This window comes from Mus musculus, chromosome X (assembly GCF_000001635.26).
Source record: "Mus musculus strain C57BL/6J chromosome X, GRCm38.p6 C57BL/6J".
Classification (NCBI taxonomy): Eukaryota; Metazoa; Chordata; class Mammalia; order Rodentia; family Muridae; genus Mus; species Mus musculus.
The window spans coordinates 86,777,041-86,794,075 of NC_000086.7; the positions used below are offsets into that span (position 1 = coordinate 86,777,041).

Genomic DNA, 17,035 nt, shown 5'->3' on the forward strand with positions numbered 1-17,035 from the left:
CAAAAAATTGGACATAGTACTACTGGAGGATCCTGCAATACCTCTCCTGGGCATATATCCAGAGGATGTTCCAACCGGTAAGAAGGACACATGCTCCACTATGTTCATAGCAGCCTTATTTATAATAGCCAGAAGCTGGAAAGAACCCAGATGCCCCTCAACAGAGGAATAGATACAGAAAATGTGGTACATTTACACAATGGAGTACTACTCAGTTATTAGAAAGAATGAATTTATGAAATTCCTAGGCAAATGGATGGACCTGGAGGGCATCATCCTGAGTGAGGTAACCCAATCACAAAAGAACTCACACAATATGTACTCACTGATAAGTGGATATTAGCCCAGAAATTCAGAATACCCAGGATATAAGATACAATTTGCTAAACGCATGAAACTCAAGAAGAACGAGGATCAAAGTGTGGACACATTGCCTTTTCTTAGAACTGGGAACAAAACAACCATGGAAGGAGTTACAAAGTTTGGAGCTGAGATGAAAGGATGGACCATCTAGAGACTGCCATATCCAGGGATCCATCCCATAATTAGCTTCCAAATGCTGACACCATTGCATACACTAGCAAGATTTTGCTGAAAGTACCCAGATATGGCTGTCTCTTGTGAGACTATGCCGGGGTCTGGCAAACACAGAAGTGGTTGCTTACAGTCAGCTATTGAATGGATCACAGGGCCCCCAATGGAGGAGCTAGAGAAAGTACCCAAGGAGCTGGAGGGATCTGCAATCCTATAGGTGGAACAACAATATGAACTAACCAATACCCCCCTGGAACTCGTGTCTCTAGCTGCATATGAATCAGCTGATGGCCTAGTCGGCCATCAGTGAAAGGGAGGCCCATTGGTCGTTCAAACTTTATATGCCTCAGTACAGGGGAACACCAGGGCCAAGAAGTGGGACTGGGTGGTTAGGGGTGTGGGTGGGTAGGGGAGTGGGTGGGGAAGCGTGTGGGGGACTTTTGGGATAGCATTGGAAATGTAAATGTAATAAATACCCAATTAAAAAAAAAAAGAACAGAGGTAAAAAGATTATTAGCATCAAATGAGCCTTCAAGTGATTTTATTTATTTTTTAAAAAGACTTATTTATTTACTTTTTAATTATGTATGTATGCATATGTGGGTGGGGGATATGCACATGGATGAAGATGTTTAAAGAGGTCAGCAACTGCAGGTTCCCTGGAGCTAGAGCTACTGGTGGTTGTGAGTTACCTGACATGGGTACTAGGAATCAGACTCATATCCTCTGGAAGAACAGTATATGCTTTTAAACACAGAGCCATCACTCCAACCAGATTTTATCTGTTTTGACATTAGCAATTAAAAAAAAATATGGAGTTGGAAACAAATACTTAGTGTTACTACAAAAGAGAGGGTCAGAGGGGCAAAAATCTATGGTATAAGAGAGAAGAACAATTTGATGAAGAAATGTTAAATCTTATATAAGGAAAAAGGCTTTTAAAAATGCTAACTATGAGTTGAAGATTCTGCAAAAACACAACTTAAACTCCTAAATACATTGGCATTGCAAATTGCAAGACTCATTAAGAGTGACCCTTCTATGGAGACAGTGCCCCATCAAGCACTGGGATACTATGATGTCACAGCAGGATTTGGCTTTCAAAATATTCTAATATCAGTGCTCAATGAAACCAAATGGCTCTTCTTAAATCTCAAAGAGAGGTTTAAAAGGTTCCATTATCATACTGAATCTCTCAGGAAATAACTGTGCTAGGCAAATAAAAACAAGGACATGGCAACACATTACAAAGATGATCCATTACAAGAAGGGGCAAACAAGTCACTGGATCCAAAGGCATCTGCTTTAAAACAATGCATCCTAAATTATTTTCACATTAATTTCTTTACTGGAGATATTTCCAGGACTAGGGAGTTTATTGAGCAAGTTTAATTTCTATTGATTACATTCTTTGGAGAGAGACAAAGTGCACAGAAAAAGTGAAATGGCTTTGAGGGGAAATAGAGAAAAGCTAGATGTTTATCATTGTTAACTAGCACCAAGTCTCCCCAATAGATACTTTGCTGGTTCTACTACCTTATGATGAATGAATTGACATATTATTGTAATCAGGATAAGGAAACGTTATCATTCAGACCAACATTATTACTGAAAACTCTTAATGAGGCAATTCTAAAGTCAAACATTCACACACACAAAGCACAATTCTGTTTTAAGAATGTTTGGTGGCAGTGTAATTTAAAATGGAGATCATGACATTCCAATTAATATTGGTTCTTATTCTCCCTCTTTATTTAATTTTGCAAGTGAACACACTGTTAGGCACATAGAAGATTCTTAATAATTATCATTAAATGTATGAATAAATGAATGAAATTCTTCAGGACAATGCATTCAAAAATTAAAGTAAATTTATTGTAAGATAAAATCCAGATGAATGAGACATAGTTGTTGGAGCTAAGGATGATCATTTTAATGAAAGATAAATTAGAATACATAGAAATTTTAATGGAACACACAATTGCTGCATCCTTCATTACCCTCATAGTACAGAGTTGAAGCAGAGAAATCTTGCAGTTGCTTGTTAATATTTATTGGGTGCTAAATATATGTCAGATGCTGTGATAAGCATTGGCAGGTATGTTCATAAATCTCACGTTGCTATAAGTGGTAGGTCACTTAGCAGTCCCATTTTATAGAAGACAATTTGAGGCTAACAGAAATGGAGTGGCTTATCTAAGACAGAACAGTTATAAAGAAGAGTTGAGCCTTGAACACAGACAGCTTTGTTCTCAGTCCCATGCCTTAACTACCAAAGTGCTGTGTTATAGACTATAAAGATGCCCATATCGTGAGGGCATGGGGTAGTCATAAAATTTGGGACCAGAAATCATAGGTCACTGACACAGAATTCACCACAACATGAGAACTGTATTAAAGGATCACAGCATTAAGAAGGTTGAGAAGCACTATTCTAGAGTGATCTTTTTATTAGAGAAATTGAAAACATACAAAATGGAGAGAAGAAGAAAGGTTAGGGTTTCAAGGAAAATTGGTGCATGTCAAGATAGGCAACAGCAACTAGATACTCAAGCAAAGGAATCTAGGTAAATAAATATTCATAGACTCAGATACAAAATTTAATCAACTATGTGTAGGAAAAAGAAACAACCCAGTAACTGACATGTAAACCTTTACTGTTGTTCTTTTTCATTTATTTTTTTAATTGAAAATTTCATTCATGAATACTAACTTTGCAAAATTTCTACTCTCCCTTTACACCTTCCAACTTCTTCCACATTCCCACCTTTCCCTCTCAAATTCATGATATCTTCTTTAATTATTATTGTTACACACACACACACACACACACACACACACACACACACAGAGAGAGAGAGAGAGAGAGAGAGAGTGAGAGAGAGAGAGAGAGAGAGAAAGAGAGCGAGCTTGATAGTATCTTCTAGACATGACAACAAACTTGCACCTCAAAAATATTTCAAAAATATGCTTTCCTAAACAAACTCTATATAATGAAAATGCCAGGGAAAATTTCACAAGGTTCTGTCCTTAGATGAAAAACTGTTTGGCTCTTTTTGAATCCGGCATTTAACTTTTAACTCTCAAGCTTTCCAGGCCAGACACTAGCAAAGTTAAGTGAAAATAGGCAGCTTACTGGAGTTAGGAAAAAGAGTCAGGGCACTCATAGACAAACAGGACTTTATTCCCCTTCATTTTCTCATTCTCTCTCTCTCTCTCTCTCTCTCTCTCTCACTCTCTCTCTCTCTCTCTCTCTCTCTCTCTCTCTGACATGATTCTAATTTCCTATGTACATTTTGAAAAGATAAAGGTTGGGGAGCAGGGGGAGAGGGGAGGGGATAGGAGATTTTTCAGAGGGGAAAGGGGATAATATTTGAAATGTAAATAAATAAACTATCTTAAAAAATAAAAGGATATAGAAGTTGACAACTATATATATATAGTTGTCAATATATATATATAGTTGTCAATATATATATATATATATATATATATATATATATATATATATATATATGTTTTTCGAGACAGGGTTTCTCTGTGTAGCCCTGGCTGTCCTGGAACTCACTTTGTAGACCAGGCTGGCCTCGAACTCAGAAATCCACCTGCCTCTGCCTCCCAAGTGCTGGGATCAAAGGCATGTGCCACCATGGCCCGGCTAACTTTAGATATTCTTTTTTTTTTAATTAGGTATTTTCCTCATTTACATTTGCAATGCTATCCCAAAAGTCTCCCATACCCTCCCCCCCACCCCCCTACCCACTCACTCCCACTTTTTGGCCCTGGCGTTACCCTGTACTGGGGCATATAAAGTTTGCAAGTCCAATGGGCCTCTCTTTCCAGTGATGACCGACTAGGCCATCTTTTGGTACATATGCAGCTAGAGACACGAGCTCCGGGGTACTGGTTAGTTCATAATGTTGTGGACACTTTGCCCCTTCTTAGATTTGGGAACAAAACACCCATGGAAGGAGTTACAGAGACAAAGTTTGGAGCTGAAACTTTAGTTTTATATATATATATATATATATATATATATATATATATATACATATATATGTATATGTGTGTGTGTGTGTGTGTGTGTATATATAGAGCATTGGTCCTCTGAGAAATGTAGAAAAAAATTTTATAACTGCATAATTGATACTGTGACAGAAGTCTGATACTTTCAGAGACTTTATCATTGAAGATTCAAACCTACGGGATCATACTTGCTATGTTCTCTCTTTTTGAACTTTGTCATGGTAGTGAAGTTACAATTATGTCCTATGCTGACCAATTTCCTTGTTTTCAAGAAGGGTTTGGTCATTCCATAGAATGAGCCCTTTGAGAGAAGATTATATCCATTATTGCCTTTGCAAGGGAAGACTCCTTTGCTCCAACTCTCTTGCAAAGAAGGTGCACCACTGAGGTTATTCCAGTGCCTGGCAAATATAGAAGTGGATGCTCATAGTCATCTATAGGATGGAACACACGGCCCTCAATGGAGGAGCTAGAGAAAGTACCCAAGGAGCCGAAGGGGTCTGCAACCCTATAGGTGGAACAACAATATGAACTAACCAGTACCCCCAGAGCTCGTGTCTCTAGCTGCATATGTATCAGAAGATGGCCTAGCTGGCCATCACTGGAAAGAGAGGCCCATTGGTCATGCAAACTTTATATGCCCCAGTACAGGGGAACGCCAGGGCCAAAAAGTTGGAGTGAGTGGGTAAGGGAGCAGGGCAAGAGGAGGGTATAGGGGACTTTTGGGATAGCATTTGAAAAGTGAATGAAGAAAATATCTAATAAAAAAAGAACAGACTTTCAGAGTATACAAACTCAAAGGACTCTTTTGGAATTAATGCTTTTATCTTAATAAGAACAAACTGTTGTTGATATAAATACAAATTTGGAAGAGTATCATGGGAAAGTTAAGTATTTGAGAGCAACCAAAATTGGCCATATTTGTCTTCCTTATATTCAGATAATCAATCAGTCATTAATGGCATTTATTATTCAAAAATTTCCTTGATTTTTCAAAACTTTACTTTTCTTTAATTGGAATCTTTAGTGTCTTTGTATGTTTAACCTTAGGCTAAACATGCTAGAAGTATCCTAGAGTGTTTTTTATCCGTACTAAATGCATACCTGCCTTAAAAGTACAGCTCTATTCACTTCCCCCATATATCCAGTACATTGTCAACCCTACTTCTTTATAATAATCCCTTCACTGTCATCTCTGCCTTACTCCACATGCAAATATATTTTATCCAAACTAATAAATTTAAAATTCTTTTTAGATTTATTTTATTTTGTGTTTATGAGTATTTTTGTATATATATATATATATACACACACACACATATATATATATATGTGTGTGTGTGTGTGTGTGTGTGTGTACCATATGTGTGCCTGTGGCCCATGGATGTCAGAAGAGGGTATAAGATCACATAGAAATGAAGGTATAAATTGTTGTTAGCCACCATATGGATGCTGGCAACTGAATTCAGATTCTCTGCATGAGAAATATGTACTCTTAAATCACCTGCCCTCAACCCAATAGATTTTTAACATGTGTCCTAAGTTTTTCTTTACTAGTTCAATATTTAAGGACTATTCTAAACTCTTAATTTAGAGTATATCCAAGAAAGTTACAGGAATGAAACATATAAATGAAGCACGAGTGCATGGTGAAGTGAAGGTTCAGCAGGGTCATGGTGACTATTATCAAACATCTGACTGCTAGGGAAAGAGCAATTGAAAGTATAGACTAGAGTCAATGGATACAAAGCTAGAGAAGTGGAAATGCTTTCTAACAGGTCCTTCCAAAGCTAGAATGGATTTTCTAGAGTTGGAATGTGATCCAGTATAAGCTGATAGGCTATTTTGAAGAGTCTTTGGCAGAATAAGTAGTTAAGTCTAAGGTCGACTAAGGCTACTTTTGTACTTCTGTACATACACGGGGTCTCACTCAAATTCCTTCATTGTGTGGCTATTGTTAAAGTACAGGAAGAAATGTTGCTAGCTGCTGCTTCCTTTGCTTCTCTCCTCCCAGTACAGCATAATATGCTACTTTAATATTATAGTCACCTTGACAGTCAAGGTGTCTATTTTAATAGCTTTCAGCAACACTATTCAAAGAGAATCTATTTCCCAATAAGGCAGGGAACAGTTTTCAGTGTTCTCTTTCTTTTCAAACCTCAAAGACTCTAGGACTGAAGATGTGCTTTGAAATTAAAATCAGTGTAAATCTGCTGAGTAAGAGAGTACAAAGTGTACTTGGAATAAGTAAACTAGAATGTTTTAACTTAGTAGAAAGTAGAAAAAATATTTTTTCCTGTAATGCTCATAAAAATTTCACCAAGTCACACATTTTATAATCATTTGTAACTTTAAACAATTCAAACACAACACATAGACAGCACACACACAAACATGCTAACCCATATAGCACATAAACAAACATGCAAACACACACACACACACACACACACACACACACACACACACACACAAACACACACACTTGTGTATAAACTGATGAGCTGCTGTGGAGAAAAAGTTACTATTTCAGACATTACACTTAACTATAACCTGTCTTACTTATAGTAAGTTACTATTAATTGTAGGAGAATATTATGTATGAAAAAACTATATGAGGTTAAAATGTCAAGAAAGTCTATATTGAGGAATTCATCAGACACAGTTCTTGAACTAATGGAACAAACGTTCAATCATGACACACTTTATTGCATTAAAAACGAAGTTATTTTCATGACCTAATGTCTATTTCAAATACCATTTCACCAAACATCTTCTGTGTACAATGACTGTATCAAGCCCTTCCTATTTTTTATTATCTTTATAAAACACTGAAGAATTGATATTTTCTCCATTTTACATGTCATAAACTGACAATGAGAACAATTTTTTCAGGCTATATATTTGATATAAAAGCAAGGCAAAGAACCCAGAGTTGACTTGTTTGATTTATTCATCTATCTATGATACTCTCTTCTTTTGTAGTAGTGGTTGTCTCTTTGTGGTTTGCCATTGCCCACCATTCTAAATTCTAAAGAAAGTTGCATCTAAATGATGAAGATGTTAACTGCTAAATGATTTTTAGATTTACAAAACCCAGAACAGCTGGGTGCCCTTAGACCAAATCAAGATGTGTCCTTTTTTTTTTTTTTTAAATTCCAGTTCTATGCATCAGCAAACAAAAAGAATGGAAATTGTTTTGAGGATTAACTCTCAGGCCAGTCATATTAATTTAAAAAATACACAAACTGGTATAGGAGGTCAACTTCAGTCTTCAGGAGTGGGAGTCACATACTCCAGGATAGGGAATTGTTCCAGGCAATAACCACTCAGAGAAAGGAACATTCTTTCCTGTTGTTTCTTGCCCCCCCCCCCAAAAAAAAACTATTTCTATACCCTAGTTCTCTAAAAAATGTCGTTCATTTAGGGACAAATAGCCAGGTGCTAACCCTTAATCAAATCTGGCTTTCTTCTACCAGATTTAACCTCTGATAATTGGCTTTTATATAGTGTGTTGATGGGCATGAGTCAGCTAACAACTTCATGGACATAGTGCTAATGGGGTTATTTTACTTGTGCTAGGTTTATGGAGAAAATAATTTTAAGCAGGTAATTTCCTTTTACTAGATTCCAATGAGTTCCTTTCTATGGAACATTCATCTCCTCTCTCAAGCAGAGAAGGTTCCACTCACCTCGTTTATGAAGGAGAACACTGGCATGCCGACGTCCGTTTCCATTTTCAACATAACAGGAATAGTTCCCCAGGTCACCTTCTTCCACGGAGTCAACAATTAATGAAATAGAAACTTCCTGTTCTCCAAGATGTTCCTTAAGGATTCTAAAACATAAAGGAAAACGCAACAAAAAATCCACACAAACATACACACAAATGAAAAAGAAAGAATTGTAGGTGAATTTGAATCTGATGAGAATATACCTACAGAGTTTGTGCTTCAAATCTGGCTATGAATTGATGCTATGTTAATTAAATGATATCATGCCCTTTTCTTCTTCACTTCTAATGAAGAAACTTGTCTTTGCAGATGCTAATGAACTAGCAGTTAATTATCTCTCATAGCAGGACAATCATACTGTCATAACAAAGAGGTGAGAGAGACCTTGAAGAAAAGTTTACAAATTGCTTTTCCTTTAAGAAGAAATATGTTTTAAAAATGGGATAAGTGATTCTAAAATGTTAGGCTGGAAGCCTAATTATATATCAGATTATTTTTAACAAGAAAGAAAATTTCTGAGTTATTTTGACATATCAGTTGAAACCTCCAGTCTGACTTATTTTTCCTAATAATACAAATGAGCTGCATAGTTTTAAAGAAATATGAAACTGTAAAGCCATAGACTAAAAGTTCTGGTATTTAATTCTGACTTTTAAAATTAATGGTAAATGCTCACTAATATGAACCTTAGATATTTTAGCAATCTCTTAAAACACATGAAAAATTTCTTAAACTAGGTTTCATTTCCTCCTGCTCTCAATATTCCTAGTTTCAAACTCTTGCCTGGATGAATGTATATGTATGTATGTACGCATACATATATTATCTATATTATTAAATAAACAAATTTCTAGAGCATTCATCCAGCTCCTATGGTCAAAGTTGGACAGTTTAGGTTTATGGTACTTCTTTAATTTTAAAAATGCAAAAAGTATTGGTCACATTTTAAATATGAAAAATGGCAAAGAAAGATTTTTGTACATATTGGGCAATTGCCCATTTGGATCCTCCAGAATCAAATTGGAGCAGTTCTCAGTAAGATATTGTGTATTTGTTGCCAGAGAGAAGATCCCAATAGAGATGATCTCCTATGACAGTTTTATACGTTTTTGCTTTGTACCGAAAAACATTTTCTTATATCTTTGTTAAAGTTTTAAAAGTCTTGACATTTAAAAAGGAGAACCATTGCTTAAATCCCAATATCCTGCCAGAAGATACAAGCTTTATATGGAAGAATATTTAGAAAGTAGTCATCATTTGATTTTCTTATAACTTAGTTATTATGAAAGTCCTTGCTCATTTACATTAGGATTTCAACTAATTCTTCATGTCCAAATACAATTTTCTTCTTCACTGAATACATTTTTGCTTAAATATAAGTGAAAAAATATGTAACTACATTTAAAAAAGTATATGCCCCAGTACAGGGGAATGCCAGGGCCAGGAAGCAGGAGTGGGTGGGTTGGGGAGCAGGGCAGGGGGAGGGTATAGGGGACTTTCAGGATAGCATTTGAAATATAAATGAAGAAAATATCTAATAAAAAATTTGAAAAAAGTATAATGACTATGCCATCAAAATAGATATGTAAAAAATTTAAAGGTTTGTTCTCCTATTATTTCCTCTTCATAAATATTTATACCTTCAAGTAGAAAATTTGTATATCCTCCATCAACCCATCAAGCATTTAATATACTACTTGGTAGCTTTTAGATATGTAAGAGCATTCATGGAAAATTAAAAAAAAAAAAGGGTTGTACTTGACTCCATATAGTGCCTTGCTTAGGGTTCCTTTCAGGATTTCTTTTGAGACAGTATCTCATTCTAGCTCAGGGTGGCACTGAACTCACCAGGTGACCCAAGTTAGTCTTCAATTTGAGGCAACATTCCTGTCTGAGCTTATCAAGCACAGTATTTACAGACATCAGCCACCCTGCTGTCTTCCTCTCAGTAACTTTTAAAAGTCAATTTCATAAATTAAAAGGACAATGATTTTTATAAGGTTAAAATGGGCTTCAATATTTTCCATTGTTCTGTTTTTAGTGTACTACTAGAGGAACATTTCTTTTGAAATTATTCTTGGGTAGAGAAGTGGAGTTTGTTTGTGAATATTGTCAAGACATATTATATGAATCCTAAAGCAGTAATAATAAAAATATTTAGAATAAAGAATTACTCTTAGATTCTTTGTAAATGATGTTGACATTTTGTAATTTCATAAGCAGCCTCAACAATTCTTTGTTTGACATAAAGTAATACAGAATTTGTTATGATAATTGAAAGATAAAATAATAACTTTGTTGTTTTGGCTCACCCTTCCCCTGCTTGACAAAGCAAATGTTAACTCAGCTCCACATGTTTAAAAGTATAAAAAATATTTTACCTAATGTCACTTTCCCAAACTCTATTTTCATCCAGATCTTCAATAAATTTCTCTCCTTTCATCCAGTAAATTAAAGGACTGACATCTCCACTGTACCCAAAGAAAGCTCTGCAGGTGAGGTTGGCTGAGCCACCTGTGGAGAAAAGTGATGGAAACACAGCATAAAACCATTTGTATCCATTTAAAACAAAACAAAACAAAACAAATCGACTAGTAAGAATGGGGACATTTCATTGATTTAATGAAACAGCTAAAAGAATAATTGACCAAGCATTTTCCATCATTGTCAACTTTATCAAATGTATCATTTTCTTTTACAATATGTTTTATTTAATGAATGAGAGTTACTTGTGAGATTTAGAAGAGGATCCATTATCCTATAGAATGTTCTTCAATTGAGTCTTAGTGATGTCTTCTCATGATTAGATTGAGTTTATGAATTATTGGGAAGAATCACAGAAGAGATATATCCTTCTCAAGACTTTACATCAAAGGATATATGGAGAAACAAAACAAAATCCTTGCCTGAGGGGACAGTGCAACTATAGCTCATAGATTCAAGAGTGCTGCTAAGAAACTTTGACTCCATAAGGAATAACATTTTCTTAGCAAAGTACAATATTAGGTAGAAAATCACATTAATATGAGTGAAATCATGATAATAAAAATATAGAATATTAATTGAAATAAATTACAAACATGTATGTAGGAGATGATTGTTTTCACTATTTTACTTCCTACATGTAGTTCCTTTTCATGTATAGTAGTATACATAGGTTAATTGACTACTTTAATAAGGTAAATTTAAATTTTTGACTAAAAGATAGAAGTGAATCTAATATCTCCAGAATACTATATTTATTAAAAATCCTTTACCTTTCACAACCATTTTATTTACTCAAGCCAGCATTTCACAACTGCAATAGTCTAGCTGTAGAATTTTCTGGCTTCAAGTGGAACATAAGAGTGGGATATGAGTCAAGTAAGAGACTCCAGGAACATGAATGTAAGAGAACACTTAGGCATGATTGCCAAAAGATGAACTGAAAAGCGTGCTGACATTTAGAGTAAGCTAACTCTCTCCATTAGATGTAACAATAAATTCTGATAACAGTGTGTATGACTCTGTGCTCACGGGGGTCCAGGAAGGTAGTTCCCAAGGATTGAAGGCCTCTTCTTATTAGATATCTTCTTTATTTACATTTAAATGCTACCCCTAAAGTCCCCTATACCCTACTCCCCCACTCTGCTCCCCTATACACACCCACTTGTTGGCCCTGGCATTCCCCTGTACTGAGGCATATGATCTTCACAATACCAAGGGCCTCTCCTCCTATTGAGGGCCAACTAGGCCATCTTCTGCTACATATACAGCTAGAGACATGAGCTCTGTGGGTGCTGGTTAGTTCATATTGTTGTTCCTCCTATAGGGATGCAGACCCCTTCAGCTCTCCTCCTTAGAATGGGGAACCAAATACCCATGGAAGGAGTTACAGAAACAAAATTTGGAGCTGAAAGAGAAGGTAGGACCATCCAGAGACTGCCCCATCCGGGGATCCATCTCATAAGCAGCCACTAAACCCAGACACTATTGCATACGCCAGCAAGATTTTGCTGACAGGACCCTGATATAGCTGTCTCTTGTGAGGCTATGCTGGTGCCAGGGAAACAAAGAAGTGGATGCTCACAGTCATTTATTGGATCGAACACAGGGCCCCCAATGGAGGAGCTAGAGAAAGTATCCAAGGAGCTGAGGGCCTTATATCCAAGTTAGGAGTAGTAATTGAAGTATCTCAAAATTGTGCTTAGGACTTCTATAGCATAAGCAAAGAGGAAAGTGCAATGTGCTTAGCTGTACTCTTTTAAAGAGCAGTCATAGGCATTCTTTGCACTTGGTTCTACACTTTCAAAAACAAAAATGTTTTCATTGGCTAAAATTAGTATCATTGTTTGAATTTTGTCAGTTGCACAAGTAATAAATCCAAAACATGTGTTCTAATATTTTAAGACATTAGTCTGTTGTATTTTTCATGTTTTATTTTTTCTACTATACTCTTAGACATTCTGTTTCTATATGTAAGAGTCATTCATCATTGTTGAACTAGATCAGGCAAGCCCAGAAAATAGCTACAAGATTTTCAGAGTCAAGAATGAAGCTCTTTCCAAGTTAAGTGGAACACTCCTATAATCTCAGGAGTTGAGAAGTAGAGGATCTCTAGTCTGAGGTCAGCCTAGATTGTATTGCACATTCTTAGCCAACCTGGAATATTATGTAGGAAGACTCTGTCTTTAAAAAGTCTAAGGATTGACTCTGTAGGTTAGTTGTAAAGTGCCCCCATAGCATGTTCCAGGTCCTGGGTTTGATCCTCAGCAATGAAAAAGAAAAAGTTTCTTTATTGTTACTCTGTTTACACAAACATTTTAAAATTTTGTAATATTTAATTCACTTCTTGTGATGGCGATTCCTGGTTGTCAATTTAACGACACCTGGAATGAATCAAAATCAAGAAATGGAGGGCACACCTGTGGCCCAGATCTTGCGGCATAGTGGCCTTGAAAAGCTTAGGCCCAGGCAGACTGGGGTAACAGATCTCTGAGTTCAAGGCCAGACTTGGACAGAGCAATTTTCAAATCCAGGCATGGTGGTACACACCTTTAATTTGGGCCATACCTTCTTCTAGAGGCCTACCTAAGGATGAAGGAAGACGGAAGGTTCACTGGCTGCTTGCACTTATTTGCCAGTATATATGTTGGAATCTACTTCTTCAGGGTTCCAGCTTATACAGAAGACTAGCTGAAACAAATAGTCTCTTGGGACTGAGAAACTACTTGATTCTGGGAATTTCCATTTACAGCTGCCCATTGTTGGATTAGTTGGACTGCAGACTGCAAGTCATTATACTAAATTCCCTTTATATAGAAAAACATTCCATAAGTTTGTGACTCTAGAGAATCCCAACCTAATACATTTTTAGGGAACATTTTTACATAAAGATTTACATAAAGAACATTAATATTCTTGATAACTACTCAAGCACATATTTCTATAGAATGTATCAGGTGAAATTAATTTTAAAGGAGGTATTGTTTTAGAGACAAGGCTTTCCTTTGTAAACCATGCTGGATTTAAATTTAGGACCATCATGCCTCAGCTTTCCTAGTGGTGGAATTACAGGTGTGTGCATTTTTACACTGGGTCATGAGTTTAAATTTTTAGGAGAGCCATTATTTTATATGCAACTGAAATGCCTGTTACCATGTCCATAAATTACCAACAAATGCCAAACAGAATCAAGATATAGAATATAAAAGGCATATATCAATAATGCACACAATCTGTTATTTGAAAGATCAAGTTTAAGTTTTGGGATGAGGTTCAGTGCCTATAACTAATAAAAAACCTCTAGAGAATGTCTAGCTTTACAGTTCAATTTTGCTAAATATGCATAGATTGTACAATGGGCAACTGAGCTTTATATTCCTTAGCAGAGGCCAACTGAAGCTCTTACTAGGTTCTAAAATAGTGTTTCAGATTACTCCTCTCCCAAACCCCTTAGTCAAAAAAAATCTTACTAGACCCCTGTCCATTTTCTCAGTCTATAAGTACAGGCATTTAAATGGAGAAAATATCATTAAGAAGTGAGAGATAGGTATCCTGAGGGATCCTAGAAGATCCACTACACTCAGAGAATTTGGTAAGAATACTCCCAAAGTCCCACAGCTGCAGCTGGCTGAGAACTCAGTGGACTCAGGAACCCATCATCCCCCCAAAACCCCTGCCTGCCAAATACCACTCGCCTTTTGTCCAGTCCTTTCTGCTGGGATGGACTGCTAGCTAGTCTGCACCCTGGAAGATACCATATCCTGAGTCATCCCAGAAGATCCACTGCTCACAGAGCAGCTGAGCAACTGATCACCAGCTTGTCTGCTCCCCTGAAGACACCACAGCTTGAAGGCATCCCAGGAGTTCCTCTGTACACAGGGCAACTGGGCAACTGACATCAAAGTCTGAAGACTTCCCGGGGGTTCTGTGGCATGCAGGGCAATTGATCCAACAGACTAAAAGCCTCCCTGGAGTTCTGCTGCACACAGTGAAATAGAAATCACAGTTCATGCCTCCCCACCCCCAGAGAAAATTGTCATATAGGACAACATCTTGACTACTCCTCTGAAGACCCAACAGTCTGAAGGTATCCCAGGAGATCTACTGCAGCCAGGGTAACAGATCAGCAGCTTCTCTGCCCCTCTGAAGATGCCCCCTACTGCAGTTGGAAGGCCCCACAGAAGATCTGCTACAGTCAGTGATACAGGCCTACCAAGAGACCTGAAGCAACCCAGGGACAAAAGAGGCAGACTCCAGACAGAGTCACCCAGACCAACAAACACCACGAATAACCAGGTGACAAGAGACAAGTGCAAGACTATAAGCATCAGAAGTCAATATACATGGGCATCATCAGAACCCAGTTCTCCCACCATAGCAGGCCCTGATTACATCAACACACCTGAAGATCAGGAAGCTTACCTAAAAATCCTTTCTAATGAAGATAATAGAGTCCTCTAATGAGGATATAAATAATTCACTGAAAGAAATACAGGAAAACACAGCCAAATACAGGTAAGGTAGAAGCCCTTAAAGAGGAAACAAATATTCTTCAAGATGATGGCATTGTGTCCAGGGTAGCATCAAGTCAGGACCAGCACCACCTTACTGGGTTTCATGAACTTGCCCATTTCAACATCAAGGAGCAGGCACCCACAATGACACCTAGGATCACCCTTACAGCCATGCCCTGGTGGCTGGAATTGAAAAGTGACAGCAGCCATGGGTAAGAAGAAAATTGCCAAGCAATCCAAGATCAAGTCCTTTGTGAAAGTTAATAATTACAACCACCTCATGCCCACAAGGTACTCTGTGAATATCCCCTTGGACAAGACTTGTCAACAAGGATGTGTTCAGGGACCAAGATTTGAAACACAAGGCCGGGGGTTGGGGGAGGCCAAGGTCAAGTTTGAGGAGCAATACAAGAGAAGGAAGAACAAATGGTTTTTCCAGAAGCTTTGCTTTTAGGTATATTTTTGTTTTCATCGTTAAAAATTTTTAAAAGAGGAAACAAATAAATCCCTTAAATAAATACAGGAAAACACAATCAAACAGGTGAAGGAATTGCATAAAGCAGTCCAAGACTTAAAAGTGGAAGTAGAAACAATAAAGAAAACACAAATAGAGGTAACCCTGGGAAGGGAAACTTAGGAAAGAGATCAGGAATTGCAAATGTATCACCAACAGAATAAAAGAGATAGAAGAGAGAATCTCAGGTGTAGAAGATACCTTAGAAGAGATTGACATAACCGTCGATGAAAATTCAAAATGTAAAAAACTCCTAACCCAAAGCATACAGGATATTCAGGACACAATGAAAAGACCAAATCTAAGAATAATTGAACCAGAGGAGAATGAAGATTCCCAGCTCAAAGGACCTGAAAACATCTTCAACAAAATCATAGAAGAAAACTTCCCCAACCTAAAGAAAGAAATGACCATAAAGGTACAAGAAGCCTATAGAACACCAAATAAATGGGACCCGAAAAGAAAACCCTATTTTGTCACATAATAATGAAAACAGTAATTGCACAGAACAAAGGAAGAATATTAAAAGTTGTAAGGGAAAAGTGACAAGTTACATACAAAGACTTATCAGAATTTCACCAGACTTCTTAACAGACATTATGAAAACCAGAAAAGCCTGGTCAGAGGTCATGCAGACTCTAAGAGAACACAAATTCCAGCCCAGGCTACTATACCCATGAAAACTCTCAATCAACATAGATAGAGAAATCAAAATATTCCAGGACAAAACCAAATTCAAACAGTATCTATCTACCAATCCAGCCCTACAGAGGATCCTGGAAGGAAAACTCCAACACAAGGAAGGTACCTGCACCAAAGAAAGGACAAGATATTAACCATCTCACAACAAAGCCAAAAGGAGAGAACCACAAACACATAAAGCCACCTATAAAACCAAATATAATAGAAACACTCATCTGTCTTTAGTATCTTTTAATATTATTGGATTCAACTCACCTTTAAAAAGACATAAGGTAACAGACTAGATTTGCAAACAAGATCCAACATTTTGCTGCATGCAAGAAACACACCTCAACAACAAAGACAGACTATCTCAGAGTAAAAGGATGAAAAAAAGTCTTCCAAGCAAATGGTCCCAAGAAACAAGCTCTGGAGTTGCCATCCTAATATCCAATAAAATAGATTTTCAACCAAAGTTATCAAATGTGATGAAGAAGAGTACTTCATACTCATCAAAGGGGAAATCCACCAAGAGAAATTCTCAATTC

General features: G+C 36.9%; 1 protein-coding gene across 1 annotated transcript in view; it reads right to left on the minus strand.

Annotated features, from left to right (window-relative positions):
* The window catches only part of Il1rapl1 (interleukin 1 receptor accessory protein-like 1), a 1,375,012-nt gene that overhangs the window by 36,104 nt on the left and 1,321,873 nt on the right, over positions 1-17,035 (minus strand). The window contains exons 7-8 of the mRNA NM_001160403.2: positions 10,676-10,808; positions 8,253-8,398 (exon numbers count right to left, since the gene is read on the minus strand). Coding sequence (NP_001153875.1) covers positions 8,253-8,398; positions 10,676-10,808 — 279 coding nt within the window. The remainder of the gene's footprint in view (positions 1-8,252; positions 8,399-10,675; positions 10,809-17,035) is intronic.